Source organism: Dunckerocampus dactyliophorus, chromosome 2 (genome assembly GCF_027744805.1).
Source record: "Dunckerocampus dactyliophorus isolate RoL2022-P2 chromosome 2, RoL_Ddac_1.1, whole genome shotgun sequence".
Taxonomy (NCBI): Eukaryota; Metazoa; Chordata; class Actinopteri; order Syngnathiformes; family Syngnathidae; genus Dunckerocampus; species Dunckerocampus dactyliophorus.
In genome coordinates this window covers 59,887-86,759 of record NC_072820.1, presented here as the reverse complement: position 1 = coordinate 86,759, position 26,873 = coordinate 59,887, and the positions used below count along the sequence as shown (strand labels likewise).

At 43.0% G+C, this 26,873-nt stretch overlaps 1 protein-coding gene across 1 annotated transcript; it reads left to right on the top strand.

Moving 5' to 3' along the window:
* The first annotated feature begins 3,858 nt into the window (after positions 1 to 3,858).
* Positions 3,859 to 26,111, top strand: LOC129176974 (uncharacterized oxidoreductase YjmC-like). Its single transcript, XM_054767602.1, has 11 exons — positions 3,859 to 4,024; positions 13,166 to 13,314; positions 21,640 to 21,828; positions 21,903 to 21,964; positions 22,028 to 22,081; positions 22,162 to 22,260; positions 23,134 to 23,269; positions 23,415 to 23,533; positions 24,067 to 24,162; positions 24,277 to 24,387; positions 25,769 to 26,111. The coding sequence occupies exons 1-11, from the start codon at positions 3,876 to 3,878 to the stop codon at positions 25,832 to 25,834; spliced, it is 1,230 nt and encodes a 409-aa protein (XP_054623577.1). The 5' UTR covers positions 3,859 to 3,875; the 3' UTR covers positions 25,835 to 26,111.
* Positions 26,112 to 26,873: the final 762 nt, after the last annotated feature.

Below are 26,873 nucleotides of genomic sequence, written 5' to 3'. Positions count from 1 at the left end.
ATGGTGATGATCAAGACTCTTCTGCTCGTATTCAGCAAACATCACCTGCTTGTGTTGTTTTCAGTGTTGGGCAAGTTACTTTGAAAAAGTAATTAGTTACAATTAGTACTTACATGTCACAGAAAGTAACTGAGTTAGTAACTCAGTTGCTGCATCTAAAAAGTAACTAGTTACCTGGCAAAGTAACTGTAGTTTTAAATTACGACAATAAAAATGGTCTTTTTCTCAACCTGAAATATAAAAATCTAGTTTAATAATTCATAATAAATAAAGTAAAAAGAGTAGAGCATTGTTTAGATGTAAAAGCAACATTATTTATTTATCAAAATTATCACACAAACACTGCAATTCTTTTTACGTATAAAACAAGCAGTATACAATTATTAATATGAACTTTGCATAATAAAAATGAACTTTGAATAAAAAAAAGTAAAATTAGCATGAAAATACAACATTTTCACAGCCTTAACTTTCAAATACTATATTTCAAGTATCTTATTTTTACTTTGAATAAATAAGATATTTCCAACTATAATAATCCTGAAACAATGTTGAAGTGCAAAAGAAAATAAATAACAATGAGCTAAAATGCTCTTAAACAGGACTGCACTTTAACCTGAACTTTTTTGCACTCTTTCCAACATAACAGAAGTTCTTTTTTCTGAACCAATTTAACATTCAGTACTATATTAGGTTGTGAACCACTGATTGTAGTGCAAAAGCAGCAACTTCTCAAATCTTTGGTCTGTTCCTCTTGGGAGAAAAGACCAGCTTTCCGAGGCTAAAGAGTCTCTCAACAGGAGCACTGGAGGGAGTGGCAGCATTTAAACGCAGTGAAATCTTCTTAATGAGTGGAAAGCCACTCAGGGAGCCCAAGGCTTGGGAGGAAGATCTCAAATAATCTGCCACTTGGCTATCAGCCATTGAGCAAGTTTCATCCATTCATCATCATCCATCCAGTTTCATCTCCTCAAAGCTAAAGAAATCTTCCTCTTTGGCCAAACTTGTGCTGCTCATGTCCTGTGATGATGATCCACTGGTACCTGACTCTTCGTCACCCACATCCAGAGACATTTTCCGGCACTCCGCCAGCAGACGGGCCTTAGCCCGGTCCTTTTTCTCTTCAGACCGCAGCCAGCGTAATTTGAATCTTGGGAGACTCACAGGTGCCAGAGCAGCTTTTTCACTGTTCATCACATCCACAAATCTTGTTTTGATTGCCTGAAATACAGACACAAAAGCAACGCATCCATATAGTATTTCCTTAAACCTCCAAATTAAGGTGAATTAATTACATTTCTTACCTCAATTATGGCATCTGGAAGCTCCTTCAGGATTTGGAGGCCAGCTTTGAGGTCCTGTGTGTTCAGAATGAATGTCTCAAGCGTAGGTAGTAATGTCCCATAAAAACAGTTGTTTTCTCCTTGGAGGATATCCAGTGCAACCGTTAATGGCTTCATGACGGTGCAATACTCTTTTATGAAGAGATGTTGTCGTTCAGTAATAGCAGTTAAAGACAACTTTGTTGAAATGGTGTTAAGATCGATGATAGAAATCTCCTCAATTCGAGTTAGAGCATCGTAAAAGGAGTTCCATCTCGTTGAACAGGGAACAAGAAGTGTTCTGGCAACAAGTTCATCCACTGTCTCTGCGGCCACAGTGGAGCGGCTGGCCTTGTTCCACATTGCTGTGCACTTTGAGGTGGCACTTCTGTACACTGTTCTTATTCCTGCCTTTGAAAGGAGCCATTTATCAATATCAGTGCATGAGATCAGATTCAGTGTGTGAGATGCACATCTTTGATGAGGCGGCAAAGTGATCAGAACATCTTCATCCTCATCCTCATTTGCATGTAAAGCTACATTCATGTCTGTGAACGTTCTCTCATCCTCTTCTTCTGAGTCACTCTCCTCCACAGGCTGATATCTTTTGAGGGCTTTAACAAAATTGGACCCATTGTCTGTAACTGTAGAAGTTATTTAATGTGCGATGCCATAGGATGAGTGGATATTGTGAAGCTCTACAGCAGTAGCATCATGCGTGTGTCCTCCCTTGATTCTTTGCATATTAGTTGGATTTATCCAGTGGGCCGTCACACCCAGATAACTTTGTTATGCGCTGTCCAGATGTCTGCAGTGGTAGAAACATATTGTAACTGTTCAAAGGATGTCTTCGGTTGTTTGTTCATTTTTGTGTACTCGTCGTCAATGTATTTTGTAAATGTTTTTCGGGACGGCAGAGTCACCCCCGCTCTCATTGGGATTTTTGACACAAGGGCTCCAAATGACTCTGACTCAACGGTGGATAATGGAAGCATTTTTTCCACCACGTACGTTGCGATGAGTGCATTGAGCTCTCTGCGAGTTACACGCTGCTGGACAGTAAAATCAAGTTTGGCTTGTTTGTGTGGTGTTGGAGCTTCGTCTCCGTCACTGGGGCACACGTGAGCTGCAGCAGGCGGGCGAGTTGTTTCTCTTTTATCTCAGTCAGATTAAAATAGTGTCGATACTTCCAGCCTGTAAATGCCGATTTTGTACCTGTCCCAGGCCCTGCTTCACTCGCCATCGCTCCCTCTTGTTTTGGTTGAGACCGCATGCAGCACGGGATATGTGAGCATCCTCCCACTTGACTCCTCAGCCAATCAACACGCGTGTGACCCGCCGCTAACTGAGAGAGAAATGACCTCCCCCGCTGCCAAGCTTGAATCAAAGTAACGCGCCACATTTCATTCTAAGTAACTAGAACACCGTTGCAAAAATGACAACAGTAACTAGTTAGATTATTCTGTTAGTGATGAAGTAACGGCGTTGGTAACTCTGTTATGTTTTAACGCCGTTACTCCCAACACTGGTTGTTTTTAATGTGCTCATCTCACTACTTTGTTGGACTTCCTTACTCAATCCCTTCCATGATTTCATCCTGCATACAGAAATGCTGTGGCTTTTCAGCCTTGTTCTGGCATACAAGTGCTTTCACTTTCATTTTCCTCTAAGATCATATTTCTCCTCTCTTACAGAGAAAAACTGTATGAGGTGTTTTCCAACACCGAACATGATAGTCTTTATAGATTGTACTAATGAAAATGGATCAAATGTTACTACGCTAACATTAGCATGTTAGCATTGCTAACAATAGCAGGCAAAACCGAGCATGATAGTGCTGTCTGCCATTGCTAATACTAATGAAAATCGCTAGAAATACGACTATGCTAACGTTAGCATGCTAACATGCTGATGTTACCATACAACATCTAGCATCAATGTTCAGGAATAAACCACAACGTTTACAAGTGTAACCTCCGGTAAAAATTCTATACATACATAGCATCTAGCATGGTAGCGCTAAATGTCTGCATATGTGAATGTTAGCAAGACAGATTCTTTATTTCAAAAAGATTCCTTTTTATGAAACCATTTGTTTATGTTTGCTTTATTTTTTTGAAGTATGATTTGTCATGTATCTTTTTTTATCATTTAATCGTGCCGATCATTTGCTATGGTTTGGTTTGCTGAAGGCTTGAGAGCATGTAGTAAGCTGGACGTCCACCAGAGGGCGCCAAGAGCGGTGCATTCAAACGAATGTGAAAAGTCACAGGAGGCTTTCAAATGTTGCTAACTCCTTCCCAAGCAAACACAGACGTTGTCTACTGGTCCACACTGAGGACTTGTTGTCATGTGATGTTTCCTCCTTGAAATGAATCATCCGTAGCACAGCAGGCCTCTTCATGTTCCTCTTATCGATTAACCGCCACTACGGTTGCGTAACGCCTGCACTGCCACGAGCACACAAACCCTCCCGTGCACGCCCACGGAACCTCCCTTAGCGGGCCACTCCCCCCCAGGCCAACACGCACACATACCTGCAGATAGAGACACATGACCCTGGGTGGGCGGTCCGGGTTGGAAGGACAAGTAGGAGAGCAGCACAAGCAAGGACACTGTGCACTGTGTGTGTGTGTGTGTGTGTTTGTTGTGTGTCTTTTTAACCTTCAGCAGCGACATCACAAGACGGCAAACATGAGCAGGTGAGATGTTTGCGCTTTCTTTCATGTTCTTTTGTCTGCATAAATCAGCTATATTAGCACTTCCTGTCTTTCACGTAACAAAAGGATGCTTCTGTCAAGTTTATCGGCAGCTCTTCAGCTTCCTGCCTGCAAGCTGCTCTTGGACTATTTCAAGCGCTGGGGTGTGAGAAGGTTTGCTTCTGAGCTGCTAGCATAAATGTTCGTGCGCGCGTAAACCTGTCATTAGCGTTAGCATTATTAGCATGACTGTCTGCTTAAAGCCTGGATTGCGAGCATCCCGTCAGACTCAGCAGACATTCCTAATGTTGTGGCCCAACCGTGGAGCACATGAAGGTGTGTGTGAGGGCGTGGGGGCGGGGTCATCCCGCAGGCTTCTTAAATTCTCTGACTTTGTTGACCTTTGGGATCCTTTCAGCGTGTTTGAAAAGAATAACGTTGGAACAATACGACTATTTTGACAACAGTCGCTTCAAAGTGCTGACAATGCATTGGAACACGCCCCACCTCACCAAATCAAGGAGGTGTGAAGGTCTAGTTGATAAAATGTGGAAGGGGCAATGCGTCTCATTTATATTTCCAGCTGGAAGAACAGCAGATGCTCAAATGTCAAATGATTGCGCAACTTTCCTTTGGGGTCTTCCTGGTGCCAGAGGCCCCCACCCCCCCATAACTCAAATCCCGCTCTCGTGTTTCACGCTCTGCACTTTGTCACGGAAGCCGAATCTTATCGGCAGCCTTGCAAAATAAACCAGCGCATCCTTTCACAATAAAGCTCTTTTGTCTTTTCTAGAGTCCCTGAATGTAGAGAGTTACGACAACTGAGATTACGGCGCCATGTTGGGGCCAATTCAAGCGTGCACAGTACGACAATGCATGTAAATTGCAATGTCTCTGCACAAAGGGACGGGCGGGTTAACCACGTTAATCAGTCAACCAGTACAGTAACACATCCAAGCATGACCAGGGACCCTCATTTCACGCGACACCTCATGACACTAGAATGACAATAAATGGCAGAGATATGTAAGCCCCAATATTTAAACATTGAAAATGATGAAAATATGTATATTCCTTCATGGTTATTTAATTATTATTTATACCTCCAAACAAGTGCAGATTTTGCATGATTGTAGAATAGAAAGCAAATTACCCTGTCAGAAATCAGTTTCAACGACAAGCTTACCTGCAGAATACAAGGTTATAGAAACATGACCAAAAATGATCTAAAACTATGAGTAATGTTAAAATCAAAATAAGCTGAGTATTGTACAGAGTATATAGAAAAGTATTCAATGTAATATCCATAAAATAACTGCAGTTTAGATTAGATTAAGTGCACGAAATGAGGTCCCCGACTATCATTTTTTTCTTCATTATTGAACTTCACATCTAACATTGCGAAATCCTTCTACAGTTTTGAAGCTTAAATGAGGACATCGACATGAAGATGTGCAAGACATGTTTTTTTTTGTGTTTGTCAGACAAAGCGTTGCCATGGTAACTACAATTTAATCATCATTGTAATTTGTATTTGTGGAATTCACATTAAACAGAAATTGACAACACCAAATGCAACACACGGAACCGAACACTCTCAATTGACCTCGCACAGTTTTGAAGATGAGTTCGGCTTCCAGCCCAAACGGTTGATTTTATTGTCCCAAATTGTCCGTCTGTTGACATCTGAAGGGAATCTGTACAGCTTACCCTTGTCGTGTGTATTTGTGCATCCACATGCACAACAACCCGGCATTTTTGGGGAATAAACAAGAATACGGCCAAGAATACTGTTGTATTCTGTTGTATAAAGGCCAACGCAAATGCGAATTTGGCCCCAAGATGGCTCCACGAGTCATGTGACCGTATTTTTTTGACTCATCATGTTGTAACTCTCTTTTCATGGCTTCAAATTGCTGTGAAAGTGAAACGCATGAGTGGGGAGTTGCATCATCACCTCTTATTGCATCATCACCTCTTCTTGCCTCTCATGCAGAAAAACCTAAAAGACGTAGAAACACGTGCAGTTGGGACTCTAAAAATATAGAAATACGTCTTTGGGAGTGAATGACTTCATTACATTCCCAATTTCTAATTACATTTCCTCATTACATTTCCTAGTTACATTCCTAATGACATCGCTAATTGCATGTCCTAATTACTTTCCTAGTTACATTCCTAGTTACATCGCTAATTACCTGTCCTAAATACTTTCCTACTAATTAGTAATCGGGTTAAACAGCAGTACGCTTGCGTTGGTCACATGAGCCAAGCAACAGTGAGAAGGCTAAGAGTACTGAGTGCTGATGAGAGTACTGAACACAAGCGTCTAAGAGTTAGCACAATGTGTTTTTCATCAGGAATGTCTTTGGCAGCGCCCACATCTGGATTCAATCATCTACATTCCCAAAAGTTACGACATGTTCCTTCCTTCCTTCCCACTCCCCAAGCCAGCACAACTATTGTTCTAACCCTAGTAACTCCAGTAACCATAGTAGCCCTAGTAACCATAGTAACCATAGTAACCATAGTAACCCTAGTAGCCCTAGTAACCCAAGTAGTCCTAGTAACCCTAGTAGTCCTACTAGTCCTAGCCAAGGACAAGAGAGGGCATTGCAGGGTTGACTGTTGCCAACACACACACACACACACACACACACATTCCGAGCAACATTGCTGTTTTTTTTAGTGTTTTTCTTCCTCATGTGTGACACAAGAGGCTGCATGTGCTCGCCATCAGGAGGAGAAGTTTAACAAAGACAAGCAACGCCCTGAAAACTAGAAGAGAAAAGCATTTGCACTTTCAGCTGCGTTCCTTCATGAAAATGAGCAAAAGACATCGAAGGAGGTTCAATTTACAAAGAAGTACCTGAGGCTCAGTGCTAAATAAATGTACAATGATTTTATGGCAGGACAAACAGCAAAACAATGCACACCATTTACAGATACAAGCCAAAAAAGAAAAATAACCGTTCCTTTGACATCTTCCCAGTCTACACTGCAATTACAAAGTCTTTATTTCATAAATGTCATGCAACTGTCATGGAAATGCTTGTAATCGTACGTCACGATATCACAGCAACATCTGACAAACACACTGCATGTGAAACACTGAAGCAGCAGGCTTTGTGAAAAGCAATACTTGCATCATTCTCCTAACGTTAGCCCATGACTGTACGTACAGTATGTAGCATAAGACTGTACATAAGACTGTATATAAGACTGTACATAGATAGCATAAGACTGTACATACAAAGACTGTACATAGGTAGCATAAGACTTTACATAGGTAGCATAAGACTGTACATGGGTAGCATAAGACTGTATATAAGACTGTACATAAGATTGTACATAGGTAGCATAAGACTGTACATAGGTAGCATAAGACTGTATATAAGACTGTACATAAGACTGTACATAGGTAGCATAAGACTGTACATAGGTAGCATAAGACTGTATATAAGACTGTACATAAGATTGTACATAGGTAGCATAAGACTGTATATAAGACTGTACATAAGACTGTACATAGGTAGCATGAGACTGTACATAGGTAGCATAAGACTGTATATAAGACTGTACATAAGATTGTACATAGGTAGCATAAGACTGTACAAAGGTCTGGTTTTGGTTTGGTTTAGTTTGTTTGAACATGAAGGTTACAATGGAATCCTTACTCAATCCGTTCCATCATTTAATTCCACACATTGAAATGCTGTGGCTTTTCAGCGTAGTTCTGGCATATAAATGTTTTAAGTTTAATTTTCCTCTAAGATCATATTTCTCCTCTCTGATTGAGAAATACTTTATTAGGTTTTTGGGTAACGAGTTGTTATTAACTTTATGCATTATTCTAGTGGTTTGAAAGTGTACTAAATCTGCAAATTTTAATATCTGCGATTTTAAAAATAAAGGGTTTGTATGTTGTCTATACTTGGTATTATGAATGATCCTCACTAATATGTGATATTAAAAATAAAGGGTTTGTATGTTGTCTATACTTGGTATTATGAATGATCCTCACTAATATGTGATATTAAAAATAAAGGGTTTGTATGTTGTCTATACTTGGTATTATGAATGATCCTCACTAATATGTGATATTAAAAATAAAGGTGTGTATGTTGTCTATACTTGGTATTATGAATGAATACATTATGAGTACAGTGAGTGAGTGAAGATTACTTTTGTAATTATTTCCCATATCTCCACACAATACCTTAAATATGCTAATACTAAGGAACAGTACAGAGTGTGGAGTGATTTTTGATCAAGAACATATTTTGCTTTATTCAATATAGAGATATTTCTTGCCACCTTGTATATTTTTAGTATGAGATTTCCATCTCATTTTTTCATCTATTGCAGGGGTAGGGAACCTATGGCTCGGGAGCCAGATGTGGCTCTTTAGATGACTGCATCTGGCTCTCAGACATTTCTTAACACCATAAAATGTGTTTTATTTTAATTTGTTTTCCTGACATTTTAAAGTAAAACATGACAGAAGTCAGTGTTAAAAATAACATTTAAAATATGCATTCTAATGCATTTTAATCCATTTGATTTTGTAGCGCAATGCCAGCTGTCCTTCCCATTTTCCAGTGTCAAACACCAAAACTTTATTATTGGGGTCGTCCCTCCTTTAATCAAATAGTCAGCTAGGTAATTGTGCAGAGACAACCCTTTTGACGAAAAAGGGAAAGAAAGATACGGAGTAGGGCGCAAAACCATGCAGCAGCAGAAGTTGCATTAATGGTAAAAAGTAATGTATTTATTATTTGTTAGCTTCAATATAACATTTTTATTAAAAAGTATAAATTCAGAGACTTATATTCTAAAATTGTTGGTCTTCCTTAAATATACACACATTTGGTTGTATTCGGTGTTGAAAAATGATATGGCTCTCACGGAAATACATTTTTAAATATGCGGCTTTCATGGCTCTCTTTGCCGAAAAGGTTCCCGACCCCTGATCTATTATAACCCCAAGGAATTTATATTCTTCCACTTTTTCAATGTCCACTTCGTTTAGTTGTATTTGGTCGTACGTGTCCCTTCTGCTATTGCAAATAGCATTATTTTAGTTTGACTTAAGTTCAGGGATAATCTGTTCCTGTCAAACCATGACTTTAATATGACCTTTTCATCCTTGACCTTTTTAATGAGTTCTTGTGTGCTTTCACCAGAACAGAAAGCGGTGGTATCATCCGCAAATAAGACCAATTTTAAGTCCTTTGTTACTTTACAAATGTCGTTGATGTACAAATTAAACAGTTTTCGTCCCAGTATGGACCCCTGGGGTACTCCACACGTGGTGTCTAAACTCCCAGATGTGTATTGTCCTAGCTTTACAAATTGTTTCCTCTTTGCTAGGTAGCTTTTAACCCAATTCAAAACTAATCCTCTTATTCCGTACCTTTCTAATTTTGAAAATAAGATAGTGTGATTAATTGTATCGAAAGCTTTTGTCAGATCCATGAATACTGCTGCTGCACATCTTCTGTTGTCCATAGCAGTAGTGATTTCCTCCGTGATTTCCATCAGTGCCATAGAAGTTGAAATGTTGGCTCTGTATCCATATTGACGGTTAGCAAATAATTCATTCTTATTAATAAATTTGTCCAACCTATTATTAAATAGCTTCTCCACAATTTTTGAGTTTTGTGGTAACAAGGAAACTGGCCGATAATTTGTAAATTGGTGTTTGTCTCCTTTTTTGAAAATTGGAACCACCTTGGCTGTTCTTATTTTGCTTGGAAATACAGACCCTTTCCAAAAAATTAGAATGTCATGGAAAAGTTGTTTAATTTCCATAATTCCATTCAAAAAGTTAAACTTTCATAGATTATAGATTCAGGGCCCACAATTTAAACCATTTCAAGTATTTATTTGTTTATTTTTACATAATTTGGGCTTCCAGCTCATTAAACCCACGAAAACAGGAATTCAAAAAATTAGAATACTGTGAAGAAATCAGCGCAAATTTTGCAGGGCATGAATGTTTTAAACTGAGTGTCACACTAATCATCTACTAAACTCAAATCACCTGCACAGGCTTCCCCAGGTGTCATTAAATTGCTTCAGTTTGGTTCAATTGTCTCAATTGGGTTCAATATGGGGAAGACTGCAGACATGACAACTGGCCAGAAGACCATCATTGATACCCTCCATAGGATGGGTAAGCCACAAAAGTTCATAGCTAAGGAGGCTGGTTGTTCAGAGTGCTGTGTCCAAGCATATCAATGGAAAGTCTAGAGGAAGGGCAAAATGTGGCAGGAGAAGATGCACCAGCAAAAGAGATGACCGTGGGCTTCAGCGGATTATCAAACAGGGAAGATTCAAGAATCTGGCAGAGATCCAGAAAGAGTGGAATGAGGCGGGAGTCACAGCTTCAGAAACCACCACATTCAGACGCATCCGGGAGATGGGCTACAACTGTCGGGTTCCTCGGGTCAAGCCACTTGTGAACCTGAGCCAACGTAGGAAGCGTCTCCACTGGGCCAAGGAGAAGAAGGACTGGACTGTTGGCCATTGGTCCAAGGTCCTCTTTTCCGATGAAAGTAAAGTGTGCCTTTCATTTGGGAATCAAGGTCCAAGGGTTTGGAGGAAGACGGGTGAGGAACAGAACCCAAGCTGCCTGAGGTCCAGTGTGAAATATCCACAGTCCGTCATGATTTGGGGTGCAATGTCCGGTTCAGGTGTTGGTAAACTCTGCTTTCTTAAATCCAAGGTCACCGCAACAGTCTACCAGAATGTTTTAGAGGACTTCATGATTCCTTCTGCTGAGGATCTGTATGGAGATGCAGATTTCATCTTCCAGCAGGACCTGGCCCCTGCCCATACCGCCAGAAGCACCAAAACCTGGTTTGATGCCCATGCCATCACAGTGCTTGACTGGCCAGCCAACTCACCGGACCTAAACCCCATTGAGAATCTATGGGGTATTCTCAAGAGGAAAATGAGGGGCACCAGACCCAACAACAAAGAAGAGCTGACAGCAAGCATCAAGGAAATCTGGGCTTCCATAACTCCCAGGCAATGCCACAGGCTGATTGCTTCAATGCCACGTGGCATCGAGGCAGTGATTAAGGCAAAGGGATTCCCAACCAAGTATTGAAGGTTGACATATCGTTTTGAAAGTACCATATTTTGATTGATTTGATGTGATCCTAATTTCTTTCTTTTTTTTCCTGCAAAAACTGAGAAGTAAATGGTGATTTCTTCACAGTATTCAAATTTTTTGAATTCCTGTTTTCGTGGGTTTAATGAGCTGGAAACCCAAATTACGTAAAAATAAACAAACACTTGAAATTGTTTAAATTGTGGGCCCTGAATCTATAATCTATGAAAGATTAACTTTTTAAATGGAATTATGGAAATTAAACAACTTTTCCATGACATTCAAATTTTTTGGAAAGGGTGTGTATTCTAGTCTGAAATGATAAATTAGGGTTAGGGTTAGGGTTAGGGTTAGGCATTCATGCATTCATGTCATTCCTGTTAGTGTTTCCAACCATGAAATGGTGGGGGTAGTCTGCTTTCTTAATGTTGTTCTTTATAATACTATTTAAGATGCCCCAAGTTGCTCTCATGTTATTTTTGTTCTTATTTAGTACATGACTATAATATTCTCTCTTACACGCTCTCAAGATAGTTGTCAACTTATTTTTGTAAGTCTTATACTTTTGTTCTGCTTCTTTAGTCTGTTGAATGATGAATGTCCTGTATGATGTCTTCTTCTTCTTACAGGCGTTTTTTAGTCCTTTTGTCATCCATGCCTGCTTGTTTTTCTTTTGCTTCTTGGACTTTTCTTGCCAGGGACAGTTCTTATGGTAGAGCTCCATATAACTACCAAGGAAGCTGTCATATGCTTCATCCACATCTGTTGCACTCTAGACCCTCTCCCAACTTTGTTCTTCTAGATCTTTCCTGAAGGCCCAGATGCTGTCCTCTGTACGCAGTCTTTGAAAAGTCTTTTTTGCCTCCACCTGTCTTTTCTTATAATGTTCATTGTAGATTGTGAACACTGGAAGATGATCACTGATGTCACTAATTAGGCCACTGATGGTATTGTTATCAATTCTTGTTCATTGGTGAATATATTATGGATAAGGGTGGCACAGTGCTCTGGTATTTTGCTTGGTCTAATGATTTTAGGATATAAACTCAAACTATACATTGTATCTGTGAAGTCGTCTATTTCCTTGCACTTGTGTGAGTTCAAAAGGTCAATATTGAAGTCTCCACATATAAAAATAGTTTTTTGACCTATGACTGTAAACATTGTCTTAATCCAATCCAAAGGTAGCATAAGACTGTGCATAAGACTGTACATATGTAGCATAAGACTGTACATAAGTAGCATAAGACTGTACATAAGACTGTACATAGGTAGCGTAAGACTGTACATAAGATTGTACATAAGATTGTACATAAGACTGTACATAAGTACATAAGACTGGACATAGGTAGCATAAGACTGTACATAAGACTGTACATAGGTACATAAGACTGTACATAGGTAGCATAAGACTGTACATAAGACTGTACATAAGACTGTACATAGGTAGCATAAGACTGTACATAAGACTGTACATACGACTGTACATAGGTAGCATAAGACTGTATATAAGACTGTACATAAGACTGTATATAGGTAACATAAGACTGTACATAAGACTGTACATGGGTAACATAAGATTGTATATAAGACTGTACATAAGACTGTACATAGGTAGCATAAGACTGTACATAAGACTGTACGTAGGTAGCATAAGACTGTACATAGGTAGCATAAGACTCTACATAAGACTGTACATAAGACTGTACATAGGTAGCATAAGACTGTATATAAGACTGTACATAAGACTGTACATAGGTAGTATAACACTGTACATAAGACTGTACATAAGACTGTTCATAGGTAGCATAAGACTGTACATAAGTACATAAGACTGGACATAGGTAGCATAAGACTGTACATAAGACTGTTCATAGGTAGCATAAGACTGTGCATAAGACTGTACATAAGACTGTACATAGGTAGCATAAGATCAATCTTTGAAGATGTAACAGTGTGTGTGTGTGTGTGTGTGTGTGTGTGTGTGTGTGTGTGTGTGTGTGTGTGTGTGTGTGTGTGTGCAGGTGTCTGATTAGCCAGATGGAGGTGCAGAGCTTCATCGAGAGGTGCATGTTGGCGGTGGGTACCAAGCAGCATCACGCTCGCAGCCTGGCCGAGGTTCTGGTGGAGGGGGACCACAGAGGTCACTACAGCCATGGGCTGAACAGGATGGGTCAGTGTAGCACGTATATAGCATGTAGGCTACTGTATGTGTGTATACATGTAGTGTCTACGTGCAGTGTATATGTGTATACATGTAGTGTATATGTGTAGTGTATACATGTATATGTGTATATGTGTATTGTCTATGTGTATACATGTAGTATATATGTGTAGTGTATATGTGTATACATGTAGTGTATACGTGTAGTGTATATGTGTGTATATGTGTAATGTACAAGTATATGTGTATATGAGTAGTGTATATGTGTATATGTAGTGTATACAGTCAGACTTGTCTATAGCGGCCACTAGAGGGAGTCTGCAAAAGTGGCTGCTATAGACAGGTGGCCTCTATAGACAGGTTGGCGTCCAGTTTGAATGTTGACCAGTAGAGGAAAAAAAAGAAAAAAAAGGGGAAAAAAATAATAATATTGTTGACCAGTAGAGGGCACTGCGGACTGCGGATAAAAGTTGTACAGCACTACTAGGCTTGTTATTATCATGGTTCATGGTTCATGGTTTTAATCCATCCTGAACATGCATATGAGTCAAACAGTAGCACATCACATAGTAGAATTCACAATTTTGCATGTCCAAAAAGGAGTAGGAAGAAGCAAAGCTTATTTAATTCTACCCCTCATCAGTTTCACATCAGTTGCAATACATTTATTCACCTCTTGTTCTTCCAAGTGTACTTTGTAGGTCTACATGACAATGTAGTGCAATCATAGCCAAGGTTTTTACTTACTAAAAGGAAGCTAGAGGCTTAATAATAACTGATAGAATATATCCACAACCCACAGAACAAACCTGTGCTAGTAATGTCTTACACTTGTTTTTAATATTTTACTTTTTATACGGCAGTGTCATTACAGCTTTAGTTCATCAGGAAGTGACGGGAAGTGACGGTGGGCGTCCCGAGCAGGAGAGTTAGGCTCAGTGCTAGCTGTGAGTTTGGAGAGAGTTGGGAAGTGTGTTTATGTTGGCGTGGATGTAAAGTCCTGCAGTGTTCTCCGCTGTTAATAAAGCCATTAAAGTGCATCGGCGACGTGAGTCTTTCCTTCCCCACAACAAGCGGCATTACAGTATTGACACACATTGTGCACATTGTCTCACACCAGGAAATAAACGGTGTCACTTGTTACAGGCATTGGCTGGACAGCTACGTAGTGGGGCTTGTTTAACCTTTGCCTTGTGGGCAAGCAGGAAGGAGAGACGATGCTGAGAGATGTGTGTGTGTTCTAAGCTGCTGTCTGGTGGCCGCGTTCAATAAATAAAGTTGGCAGAAGCAACAGGAGAAGTTTCCTTCTTTGCTTCGGAGTTGAATAACACTGACAAGTTAACAGAATAGTAGCGAACGGAAAAGGCGATGGCTTTGTTTGTGTCGAATACAGAAGATGAGGACTTTGATGGATTTGTGGATGAGGATTGATCAAAAATAACGTGAGTACATTCTAAAATACTTCAATTAAGTACAACCGATCTCAGTTTTGCTCTCACTGCCGCATGCATGCTAGCGTATGTTTTTTTTTTATTGTAGCGTCGCTGGGAGCACGTCCTGTTCCCAGTCTACTTTGTGGTAATGTTTTGGTGCAAATGCTCTTAAAGTTACATGTTAGACCAGGAAATAGCAAGCAAAAGAAAACGACTTTTTAATGTGGAACAACTGACAGTTTGTGTGGATCTTGTGAATGATTGTGACTGAGCTAGGACTCAGTAATTAAAGTCTACACGCGACGGCTTCATTGATTGAAAAACCAAACTTTTTCGTGCATGAAGCTTCTACTTGAGTTGGTAATTTGGCTGCTATATGCGGTCAGATATTGACCAAGGGAGACAAAATGGGTGGCCGCTGGCCGCGTTGGACAGGTGACTGCTATACACAGGGTCTATAACATGTACATTCGCTGCGGGGGATTTTTCAGTGGCTGCTATAGGCAGGTGGCCGTTCTATAAAGGTGGCCGCTCAGACAGGTTTGACTGTATTTGTATATGTGTAGTGTATATGTGTATATGTGTAGTGTAGTGTATATGTGTAGTGTATATGTGGAAACGTCTAGTGTATACGTGTATATGTGTAGAGTATATGTGTATATGTGTATATGTGTAAATGTGTATATGTGTAGTGTATATGTGTATACGTGTATATGTGTAGTGTATATGTGTATATGTGTAGTGTATATGTGTATATGTGTATATGTTCAAGATTCAAGATTCAAGAGAGTTTTATTGTCATGTGCATAGTAAAACAGCAGTTATACCATGCAATGAAAATCTTATTCTGTTCATTCTCCCAAGAAAAGAAAGAAAACACAAGAAAGAATAAGAACATAGGAAACATAAATACCAATAAATTAAGCAACAACAACAGAAGAGACATTAATACAAATAAATAAATAAATAAAGTGCTATGGGTGTGTGCGTGTGTTGCGTGCGGCGTGTGTGAGTGCTTCGTTGAGAAGCCTGATGGCCTGTGGGTAAAAGCTGTTTGCCAGCCTTGTGGTCCTGGACTTCAAACTCCTGTAGCGTCTGCCTGACGGTAGGAGTGTGAATAATGAATGTTGTGGATGTGTGCTGTCCTTGATGAGGTTGTGTGTTCTTCGTAGGACTCGATTTTTATAAATGTCTTGCAGTGAGGGGAGGGCTGCCCCAACAATGTTCTGTGAGGTCTTGATCACCCGCTGGAGTGCCTTCCTATCACGTGTTGTACAGTTACCGTACCAAACAGTGATGGAGGCGGTAAGGACACTTTCCATAGTGCATCTGTAGAAGCAACTCAGGATTTTGGTGGACATGCCAAATTTCCTCAGTCTTCTCAGGAAGTACAGTCTCCTTTGGGACTTCTTCATAATTTGTTGGGTGTTGTGAGACCAGGTGAGGTCCTCGCTGATGTGTGTGCCAAGGAACTTGGAGGTTTTCACCCTCTCCACCTCAGTCTCATCAATAAACAGGGATTTATGCGGCTCCTTTTCCCTTGTTCTTGGGTCGATGATCATCTCTTTAGTTTTCTCTGTATTGAGAAAGAGATTGTTATCACGACACCAAGCTATGAGGTCCGCCACCTCTCTTCTGTATGATGTTTCAACACCACCAGTGATCAGTCCGATGACTGTAGTGTCATCCACAAATTTAATGATGCTGGTGTTGTTCTGGGAGGCCACGCAATCGTAGGTGAAGAGCGTGTAGAGGAGCGGACTCAGCACACACCCCTGGGGGGTCCCAGTGCTCACAATTCTTGAGCTGGATGTGTGATTGTGGACTCTGACTGATTGGGGCCTGCCTGTTAGAAAGTTAAACACCCAGTTACAGAGGGAGGGAGACAGGCCAAGTGTGAGGAGCTTATTTGTGAGTTTGTGGGCGGCTGACTGTATTAAAAGCAGAGCTATAGTCTATAAATAGCATTCTGACATATGTGTCCTGGACCTGTAGGTGAGAAAGGGCTGTGTGGATGGCAGTGTTGACTGCATCATCCGTGGACTGGTTCTGGCGATATGCAAACTGTAGAGGGTCCACAGTTGCCGGGATGCTCTTTTTGATGTGGGTCATGACTATTCTTTCAAAGCACTTCATAACAATAGGAGTGAGTGCTATAGGGCGATAGTCATTCAAGCAGGTCACGTTGCTCTTCTTGGGTACGGGCACTATGGTGGTGGACTTAAAGCAGGTCGGTACAGATGCTTGTGCAAGCGACAGGTTAAATATGTCAGCAAGCACATCAGCTAGCTTTGATGAGCAAACCCGAAGTGCACGGCCTGAGATGTTGTCTGGGCCTGCTGCTTTTCGTGGGTTTGTTTTGTTCAGAACCCTGCGCACATCAGCTGATGTCACCATGAGAGGTGAGTCCTGTGTGCTCCCCAAGTCCAGCCACCCTCTCTGCTCATCAGGAGTTTGGGTGTCAAAGCGGGCATAGAACTCATTCAGCTCATCTGGAAGTGTGGTTTGGCTGGACGTGGCTACGCTACTCCGCTGTCGATAGTCTGTGATGTGCTGGAGCCCCGCCCACATGTGCCGGGGGTCTGAGGTGGAATAGTAGCCGTCCAGCTTCTGTGTGTACTGTCTTTTGGCCTCTCGTATGGACCTCCTCAGGTCATATCTGGCCTTTTTGTAGTCCTCAGCGGTGCCCATGACAAATGCAGTCGAACGAGCACGTAGCTTAGCCCTTACATCACAGTTCATCCGCTGTTTTTGGTTAGGGTATTTTCTGTAATACTTGGTGGTGGTAACAGTCTCTATGCATGTGCTAATGTAGCCAGTAACAGCAGAAGCATATTTATCCAAATCAACAGTACAATATTCCCTCCCCGCTGCAGTTTTAAACACATCCCAGTTTGTGCAGCCAAAGCAGTCCTGAAGTACTTGATCAGTTTCTTCATTCCACACTTTAACTGCTATACTTACAGGGGGAGCTTGTTTGAGAAGTTGTCTGTACGTTGGATAAAGGAATATGGAGATGTGGTCGGCCTTTCCAAAGTGGGGTCTTGGAACAGCCTTCAAAGCACTTTTCATGTTGCTGTAGACTTGGTCCAGGATGTTATTTTCCCTTGTGGGAAAGCTCACATGCTGGTAATATTTGGGGAGGACAGTCCTGAGGTTACAGTGGTTGAAATCACCAGATATAATTAATACAGCGTCTGGGTGTTTGGTCTCGTGTTTATCAATGATGTCATGCAGGAGGCCTCGTGCGTTAGCGGTGTTAGCTCGTGGTGGGATGTAAACAGCAGTTAAATACACAGCGCTAAACTCACGAGGCAAATAAAAAGGTCTGCATTTCACCATCAGCAGCTCAATGTCCTGCGAGCAGTGCTTTTCCATCGTCTGTACGTCTGTGCACCACCGTTTGTTCACGTAAACACAGACGCCGCCACCTCTGTGTTTACCAGACGCTAAAGTCCGATCTCCCCGGTAAGCAGCAAATGTTTCCAACTGGATCGCCGAGTCTGGTATATCCTCCGTCAGCCAGGTTTCTGTGAAGGTGAGGACACAGCATTCCCTGATCTCACGTTGAGCTGTAATCCTTGCTCTTAGTTCGTCCATCTTGTTTTCGAGGGAGCAGACGTTGGCTAGCAGCAGGCTTGGTAGCGGTGGCCTAGTCGCTCTAGCTTTTAGCCTAGCATGCAGGCCGGCCCGCTTGCCTTGTTTACGCCTCGGATGCTTTGCTCGCCCGCAGGCTGCTGCGTTCTGCCGGCGCAGAAGAAAGGCAAAGTCTGAGAGGCTAAATGAAAGTTCATGGTGAAGAATAAATAGAGAGCTTCAATAATCCATCATTCCTAATAAGAATACATCGTAAGGTCAGAAGTGCAGTCCTGTGTATGTTTACCACTCCCCCTCTGTGGTGTTGAAAAGTGGCATGGTGTGGGGGAGGAACGATCTTCTCAGAGCAGAATCTGCCACTGAAACTGCTCTTCTGTGGGGAGATGATGCCGTGCGTTGGATGATGCTGGTTGTCCGTGATGGAAAAGAGCCTCCTCAGTGTCCTTTTCTCTGCCTCAGATGCCAGGCTGTCCAATGACAGAGCCTGCTTTCCTCACCAGTTTGTCCAGGCATGTGGCATCCTTCCTCTTGAGGCTGCTCCCCCCGCACACTACTGCATACAGGAGGCCACGAGCTACCACAGTCTGGTAGAAGATCTGTAGCAGCTTCTTGCATACATTGAAGAACACCAGCTTTCTGAGGAAGTACAGACGGCTCTGCACTTTCCTGCACAGAGCATCCATGTTGGCAGTCCTGTCCAGTTTATCATCCAGATCCACTCACAAGTATTTGTAGGTGTGAACCACCTCCACACCGTCACCTTTAATGATAACTGGTACTGAGTGTGTCCTGTTTCTCTTGAAGTCCACCACGGTCCACCACCATTTCCCTGGTGCAGGTGATACGTGTCGCACCATTCGAGGAAGTCCTGGATCAGTTTTCTGTCCACTCCTGATACATCCCATGATGGCCGTGTCGTCTGCGTATTTCGGTATATGGCAGAGCTCAGAGTTGCACTGAAAGTCGGACGTGTGCTGGGTAAACAGAACAGGAGACAGCACAGTTCCCTGTGGTGCTCCCGTGCTGCTTGTCACAGTGTCCGATCTGCAGTTCCCCTGTCACATGTACTGAGGTCTGCCAGTCAGGTAGTCTGTGATCCATGCCACCAGGTGTGAGCCTACTCCCATCTGTGTCAGTTTGTCCCTGAGGAGCTGAGGATGAGTGGTGTTAAAGGTGCTGGAGAAGTCTGAAAATGTAATCCTCACAGCACTACTGCTTCTGTCCAGGTGAGCGAGAGATCGGTGGAGCAGGAAGTTGATGGTAGAGTTAATTCCCACTTCTCCCGGTATGAAAACTGCAGAGGGTCGAGTGCGTGGTGGGTCTGTGGATTCAGGTGATAGAGCAGCAGCTGTTCCATGGTCTTCATCAGATGTGAGTCATTCAGCTCACCAGTATGTGGTCTCTTTGGGACTGGAACCATGCAGGATGTCTTCCACAGCTGTGGAACCCTCCCCAACCCCAAGCTCAGGCTGAAGATGCGCTGTAGAGGGTCTCCCAGCTCCAGACCTGCTGCTTTGCTGGGGCGCAGCCTCCTTAGCTCCACACTGCTGAGCTGCTGTTATTGTGGGTTGTGTGAGGGGCGGGGGAGAGTGTGAAGAGAGGTGTCCCCTTCCGTGCTGGTGACGGGCTGGTCAAACCTGTTAAAAACCGGTTGAACTGGTTTGCCCTTCTCGCATCCCCCTCAGTGTGGGCGCCTCTCTTTGAGCTGCATCCTCTGTTCCATTTTCCTTCTGTACTGCTCCTTTGCTGCCCTGAGCTGGACTCCTAGTTCCTTCTGTACACGCCTAAGTGCTTGTGTGTCACCATCTCTGAAGGCCTTCTTCTTCAGGTTCAGAAGGTCTTTGATGGTACTTGTTATCCAAGGAAGTGTACACTCCTTCCTGGCACAACAACGTCCATGCAGAAGTTGATGTAGTCCGGGGTGCGAGCAACTATTTCTGCCATATTGTCACTGTGGGGGCTCTGCAATACATCGCAGTCCGTGGTCTCGAAGCAGTCTATTAGAGCCTGTTCAGCCTCAGGGGACCACTTCCTGAATGAGTGTGTGGTTTTTGGTCATTTCCTCACTGTTGGTGGATAGTGAGGTTTGAGCAGGACCAGGTTGTGGTCGGCCTTGGCCCAGTGCACCGTATGCATCTTTGATGTTTGCATACATTAGGTCTATAGTCCTGTTGGTCAAAGGCACACGCAGCGTCCGCGCCAACGTGCGGAGCTATGTCAACAAGGATAACAATGGCATGACTGAAGTCCCTGTGCTTGTAGTCGGGACGTAGACAGACAGCCAGGAGTTCCATGTCTCTACTGCACATGGACATGTTAATGTTCACATGGCCAGGATGACACCAGTGTTTGTTCACATACAGTGCAAGCCCACCTCCTTTGCGCTTTCCACAGGCTTCCCATGTCCCTGTCCGCTCTGACCGTGCTGAAGTCCACTAGCTCCACGTTAGCATTTGGGATGCTAGCTGTTAGCCACGTTTCAGTCAAGCACAATAAGCTGCACTCCCTGAAGGTGTTGATGTTCTTTGTCAGCGCAGCCAGCTCGTCTGTGTTGTTCCGTAGTGAATTCACGTTTCCCGTGATCATACAAGGTCCTTGATCATACCTTGATCATAGAAGGTACCGAAGCCTTGAATCTCCACTTCCTTGCTTGCGGCTTTACTTTGATCTTAGCTGCGGCTCACAGCCCATAGATAGCTAGCTAGATGGATGGATGGATGGATGGATGGATGGATAGGTAGGTAGGTAGGTAGGTGGGTAGATAGATATAGCTAGCTAGGTAGGTAGGTAGGGAGATATAGCTAGGTAGGTAGGTAGATACTATAGATAGATATACAGTAGCTAGGTAGGTAGGTAGGTACTAGATAGATATAGCTAGGTAGGTAGGTAGGTAGGTTGGTAGGTAGGTAGATAGATATAGCTGGGGAGGTAGGTAGGTAGATAGGTAGGTAGGTAGGTAGGTAGGTAGGTAGGTAGCTAGGTAGGTAGGTAGGTAGATAGGTAGGTAGATATAGCTAGGTAGGTAGGTAGATACTGTAGATAGATATAGCTAGGTAGGTAGGTAGGTTGGTAGGTAGGTAGGTAGGTAGATAGATATAGCTGGGTAGGTAGGTAGGTAGATAGGTAGATAGGTAGGTAGGTAGATATAGCTAGGTAGGTAGGTAGATATAGCTAGGTAGGTTGGTAGATACTGTAGATAGATATAGCTAGGTAGGTAGGTAGATAGATATAGCTAGGTAGGTAGGTAGGTCGGTAGGTAGGTAGACATGACTGACTACTGTGTGTCTATGCTGTTTCTGGACAGACATGTATGTGAAAGACGTTCAGACGGGAATCTGTGCCAAGGACGGAGAACCGGTGGTGGAGAAGGAGAGTCCCGCCACGGCGCTGGTGAACGGGAACAACCTTTTGGGTCCCGTGGTGGGGAACTTCTGCATGGACTTGGCCCTCAAGAAGGCCAAAGAAGTCGGGATTGGCTGGGTGGTGGCGCACGGTGAGTTGACAAAGTAAGCACTCCTGTCGTATGAAGCATGATCTTTGCTCATCTGGAGGATTTTTTCCTGCTAGGTTCCAACCATTACGGCATCGCGGGATATTATGCGATGCAAGCCTTGAAGGACAACATGATCGTGAGTGAAAAATGAAAATTCCTCAAAGTGTGTTTTTTCCTAATGACCTTGACTGCATCACAGGGCATGTCCTTCACCAACACGTCCCCCTTGGTGGTCCCCACTCGTGGTAAAGATGTGAGCACATGAAAGCACCAGTACACCTTGCCATGCCCAATACATTCATTCATTCATCAACCGTGTCTTGTTGATTTTAGTGCACTTTAGGCACCAACCCCATCAGTGTGGCAGCTCCTTCCAAAGATGGAGACAACTTTGTCCTGGACATGGCAACATCTGCTGTAGCCCTTGGAAAAGTACGTGCTCCACATGTACTGCAGTATTTCAGTCACTACATTTTCTCAAGAGTTTTTCATGAACTATTAGATATTATATAGAATTATGTACAGTCAGCCCTCGTTTATTGTGGTTGATTGGTTCCAGGCCCCACAGTGATAAGCGAAGTTCTGTCAAGTACAATTCCTCAGTTACAAATGAAATATTTAGGAGTAGAGCACAGAAAACCTGTTTACCACCTTCTAAATACGCTTTTTAACATGATTAGAGCCCTCTAGACATGAAATAACACCCCTATAGTCAACTTTATATTCCTATCAGCCAATATAGTAGACATAATAAGAGTAAATAAGACACATTAGGCATAATAAACCTGTTTACCACCTTCTAAATATGCTTTTTAACATGATTAGAGCCCTCTAGACATGAAATAACACCCCTATAGTCACCTTTATATTCCTATTAGCCAATATAGTAGACATAATAAGAGTAAATAAGACACATTAGGCATAATAAACCTGTTTACCACCTTCTAAATATGCTTTTTTTAACATGATTAGAGCCCTCTAGACATGAAACAACACCCCTATAGTCACCTTTACATTCCTATTAGCCAATATAGTAGACATAATAAGAGAAAATAAGACATATTAGCCATAATAAACCTGTTTACCACCTTCTAAATGTACATTCTAACTTGATTAGAGCCCTCTAGATATGACATAACAACCCTATAGTTACCTTTACACTCCTATTACCCAATATAGTAGACATAATAAGAGAAAATAAGACATAATAATGACTCATACATGTCTCCTAGCATCCTATGTTAGCTAACATTTTTAGCATGATTAGCCAGACATTTTCTTCTGTGTGTGTGTGTGTGTGCGCAGGTGGAGCTCAATGAGCGCCGTGGCGACAGCATCCCTGAGGGTTGGGGGTGTGACGCTCAGGGCAGGATCACCACAGACCCCAAGAGAGTCCTGAGCGGTGGAGGTTTGGTTCCCATCGGGGGCAGCGAGGCCACAGGTCTGATCCTTTAAAGTTCGCATTTTTGCATGCATGTGCTGTGTCTCCTAACTATACTGTCCGTAAGATTGTGATAGTGTTCATATTCTAAAGGCAGGTGTACCTAATCCTGCATCCTGTGACGTGAGTGTGTGTGTGTGTCCAGGGGGGTACAAAGGCTATGGTCTGGGAATGATGGTGGAGGTGTTCTGTGGAATTCTGGCGGGTGCCAAGTACAGCAAGCACATCCGCACCTGGAAAGTGACGGACAGGGTCGCAGACCTGGTGAGTTTCCTGGACGTGCTCGTTCACCACTGCTGTGTCGGCTGTGCATCACAAACACGATACGATACGGGGTGCATGTCTCCACAATCCATTCATCTAAGGACTTATGGAGGATTCTTATCCATCCAGGAGGCTGAATACTCGTCAATACTTGTGAAAGTGAATATCGGGTTGCGTTTGCACAGTGTTAGCCCTAGCAAACAGCCAGTGAACTTTGAGATGTTGCCCAACTTGGTACACACCTGTAGGACGGGACTTAGCCCGTCATTATTCTGACTCTAAGTGTTTGTGTAATGGTGACAAAACTGAACATGCATGCTCCCATGTCTTCCAAAGCATTTGACACAGCACCTCTAGGGGGCGCCTACGTCAGTGTGTTTGCTCTGCAAGTCAAAGTCAGCGTCCGCAGAATCCATCAACCCTTTTTAAACTTGTTAAACTTGTCTAAAGTGTGTGTGTGTGTGTATGTGTGTGTGTGTGTGTGTGTGTGTGTGTGTGTGTGCATGTGGGGGTGTGTGTGTGTGTGTTTGCAGGGTCAGTGTTTTGTGGCAATCAACCCGGAGAACTTTGCTCCTGGGTTCACCGACCGGATGGCGGACCTACTGGCCATCCAGAGAGGACTGGATCCAGTGAGTGCTATGCTATGCTATGCGCAGACCACGTGACGCCTACTTAGCAATTTCAAGGCTTTTTTTTGCCTATGACCTTCCAAACGATAACTGGTGTTGGTTTACGTGCTGCAGGCCGAACCTGCCGCTCCTGTTCTGACGGCAGGAGATCCGGAGAGAGCCAACATCGCCAAGTGTGAGAAGATGGGCGGGATCTCGTACCACGTCAACGTGGTAAACTACATGGTATGCTATCAAGGAATGTTTCAGAACATTTGCCTGCCAACGGCTGCTTGTCTGTGTATGCCAGCCATGCCCGCCATATTGTTTCCTAGACACCGAGGGTCCAGTTTCGTCTAATAATGAAACGCTATTATTCCTATTCAATATCAGTCCAAAGGTAACCCATTCATTAGCATACGCGTGACATTTCATTTATTCTGAGACAATAATGGACTCCATGTCCCAAGAACCAGGTTTCCTGCCAAAGACCACGTCACCCAGATGCCCGCCCTCACATTGCACCGGACCTTAATGCTTGCCCCTGCAGGTGGTGGGTCTACTGGGGTCTCCTGTGTGGCTTCTTCGGGCTGGGCCCGGCCGGGCCCAACTGGTGAAGGCCCGACCATCATGCGGGTCCGCTCGTCTGCGAGCCCTCACCCGGACGTGGGACACCGGGGCCTCACCCCGGTGCGGTCACTTTTCTAGTTTTTGTTCATAAGGGTCTTCTGAATCACTCTTGGTCTGGCCCGTCACCTCGAACCTGTTTGCCTTGGGAGACCCCGGACAGCACAGCTCCTAGGATCACTCGGGCACTCAAACGCCTCCACCACTATAAGTTGCTGATTTACGGAGGAGACAGTTGAGGTGGCTCGGGCACCTAGTCCAGACTCCTCCCTAGTGGGGTGTTCCGGGCCCCGGTGCAGACCTAGGACACGCTGGAGGGATTATGTCTCACAGCTGACCTGGGAACACCTTGGTGTCCTCTGGTGGAGCTGGAGGAGGTGGTCGGGGACCGGGAAGTCTGGACTTCCCTACTGAGGCTTCTGCCTCCGCGACCCGGTTAAGCGGAAGACATTGGAATGGAAATTGAACGATAACGGATTTTATAAAACCTATCAAATATGAAAAATAAAAGTATTGAGTAAATAATGTCGTGGAATAATAAGAAGCACATCTGCAGTTGGCGGAGAAGGGCCACCTCGTTTATTTACTTCACCCTTGAATAGACCCAGTGAACAGTAACAATGGCGTGGATCACCAGAACACCGTCCTTATTTGGAACTTTTGGCAGAACATTTTGGAATCACATAACATCTGGAAAACATCTTGTGTAAGTCAGGTGACATTGACCCCCCCCTAAGTCACGTAGGCCTCATGAGTTCAACTGGCGTTCACAGAACAAAAAGTAATGTGGAGTTGACAGGACAAGAATCATTTTACAATAATAACTGCAAATACTTTCCTACTGCTACACTGCAGTACTTGTACATGAAACACGTTCAGGAGTTGTAGACATGATTCACATGTAGCAGGAGCACCATCTCCTGGATCACGTGGGAAACTGCAAACGTTTTCATGGGACTCACCTTCTGGACCCGAACATGCCTTCTTTCTTTCTCTTCAGAATGAATGCGCCAAGAAAATCGGAGTCAGTCCTCTCCTGCCGTGCGACAAAATCCTCTCCGAGTGACGAGGCCTTCAGGGTCATCTCCTCGGATGAGATATTTCACCACTGCACCTCCTGATGCTGACTGAAGGTTCTAAACATCTGTCAAGACCAGAACGTGTCATTCCTTCACTTGCCAATGTGAAAAAGAGCCAGAACCAGAACCATAAGCTTTTATGGCAAAAACCATTATGAAGGAATGTTTTGATTGATATTTTTACATAAAGTCTTCCTACTTCAACGAGGGAAAGGCTTCTTGAGACGTCATCTGTACTTCTGTGAAGAAGGTGTCGGATGTTTCGCTCCTCATCCGAACAGGAGCGAAACATCCGACACCTTCTTCACAGAAGTACAGATGACGTCTCAAGAAGCCTTTCCCTCGATGGACAACTCCTGTACGACTGAGAGCCTACACAGACCCCTCTTCCTACTTCAAGCACCTCATTCCAAATAAAAGCCAAGCTATGCGATGTTTATTTGTTTGAAGTCTTTCCCAGCATGCGGTCCAACCTCTTGGACTTCTGGTCCAGTGTTCAGTGGCGTGACCAGTCAGGCTAACGTAATGAGCCATTATTTCAAACAATAGCAACAGTGAAATGTCAGTAGAGCCCGACTGATATATTGGCGTGCCGATTATGACATATCACAGATTTGTCAATATCGGTGAAAATGTATAACTTTCTTTTTGATCACGATCACATGCAACTGTTAAGGCTATTATTAGAAAGTGAAATAAAGAGATACAGTAGGTCCACTTCATACATCCATGCAGGGTTTCCAGGGCCTCATACGGTGAGTTCATGTCTTCATGCACATCATTTGGAAAATCCAAGTTCCAAGTAGTTGTCATTTGATATATTGATATATTGATATACTGATATATTGATATATTGATTTACTGATATATTATGATATATTGATATACTGATATATTGATATATTGATATATTGATTTACTGATATATTATGATATATTGATATACTGATATATTGATATATTGATATATTGATTTACTGATATATTATGATATATTGATATACTGATATATTGATATATTGATAT

Bases quoted from the DNA above. Each gene is read 5' to 3' on its own strand.
- LOC129176974 (XM_054767602.1), top strand. From the start codon at position 3,876: ATGACCCTGGGTGGGCGGTCCGGGTTGGAAGGACAAGTAGGAGAGCAG. The intron at 21,965-22,027 runs GTGAGTGAAAAA...ACTGCATCACAG, and splicing joins CCTTGAAGGACAACATGATC to GGCATGTCCTTCACCAACAC. The intron at 24,163-24,276 runs GTGAGTGCTATG...TACGTGCTGCAG, and splicing joins TCCAGAGAGGACTGGATCCA to GCCGAACCTGCCGCTCCTGT.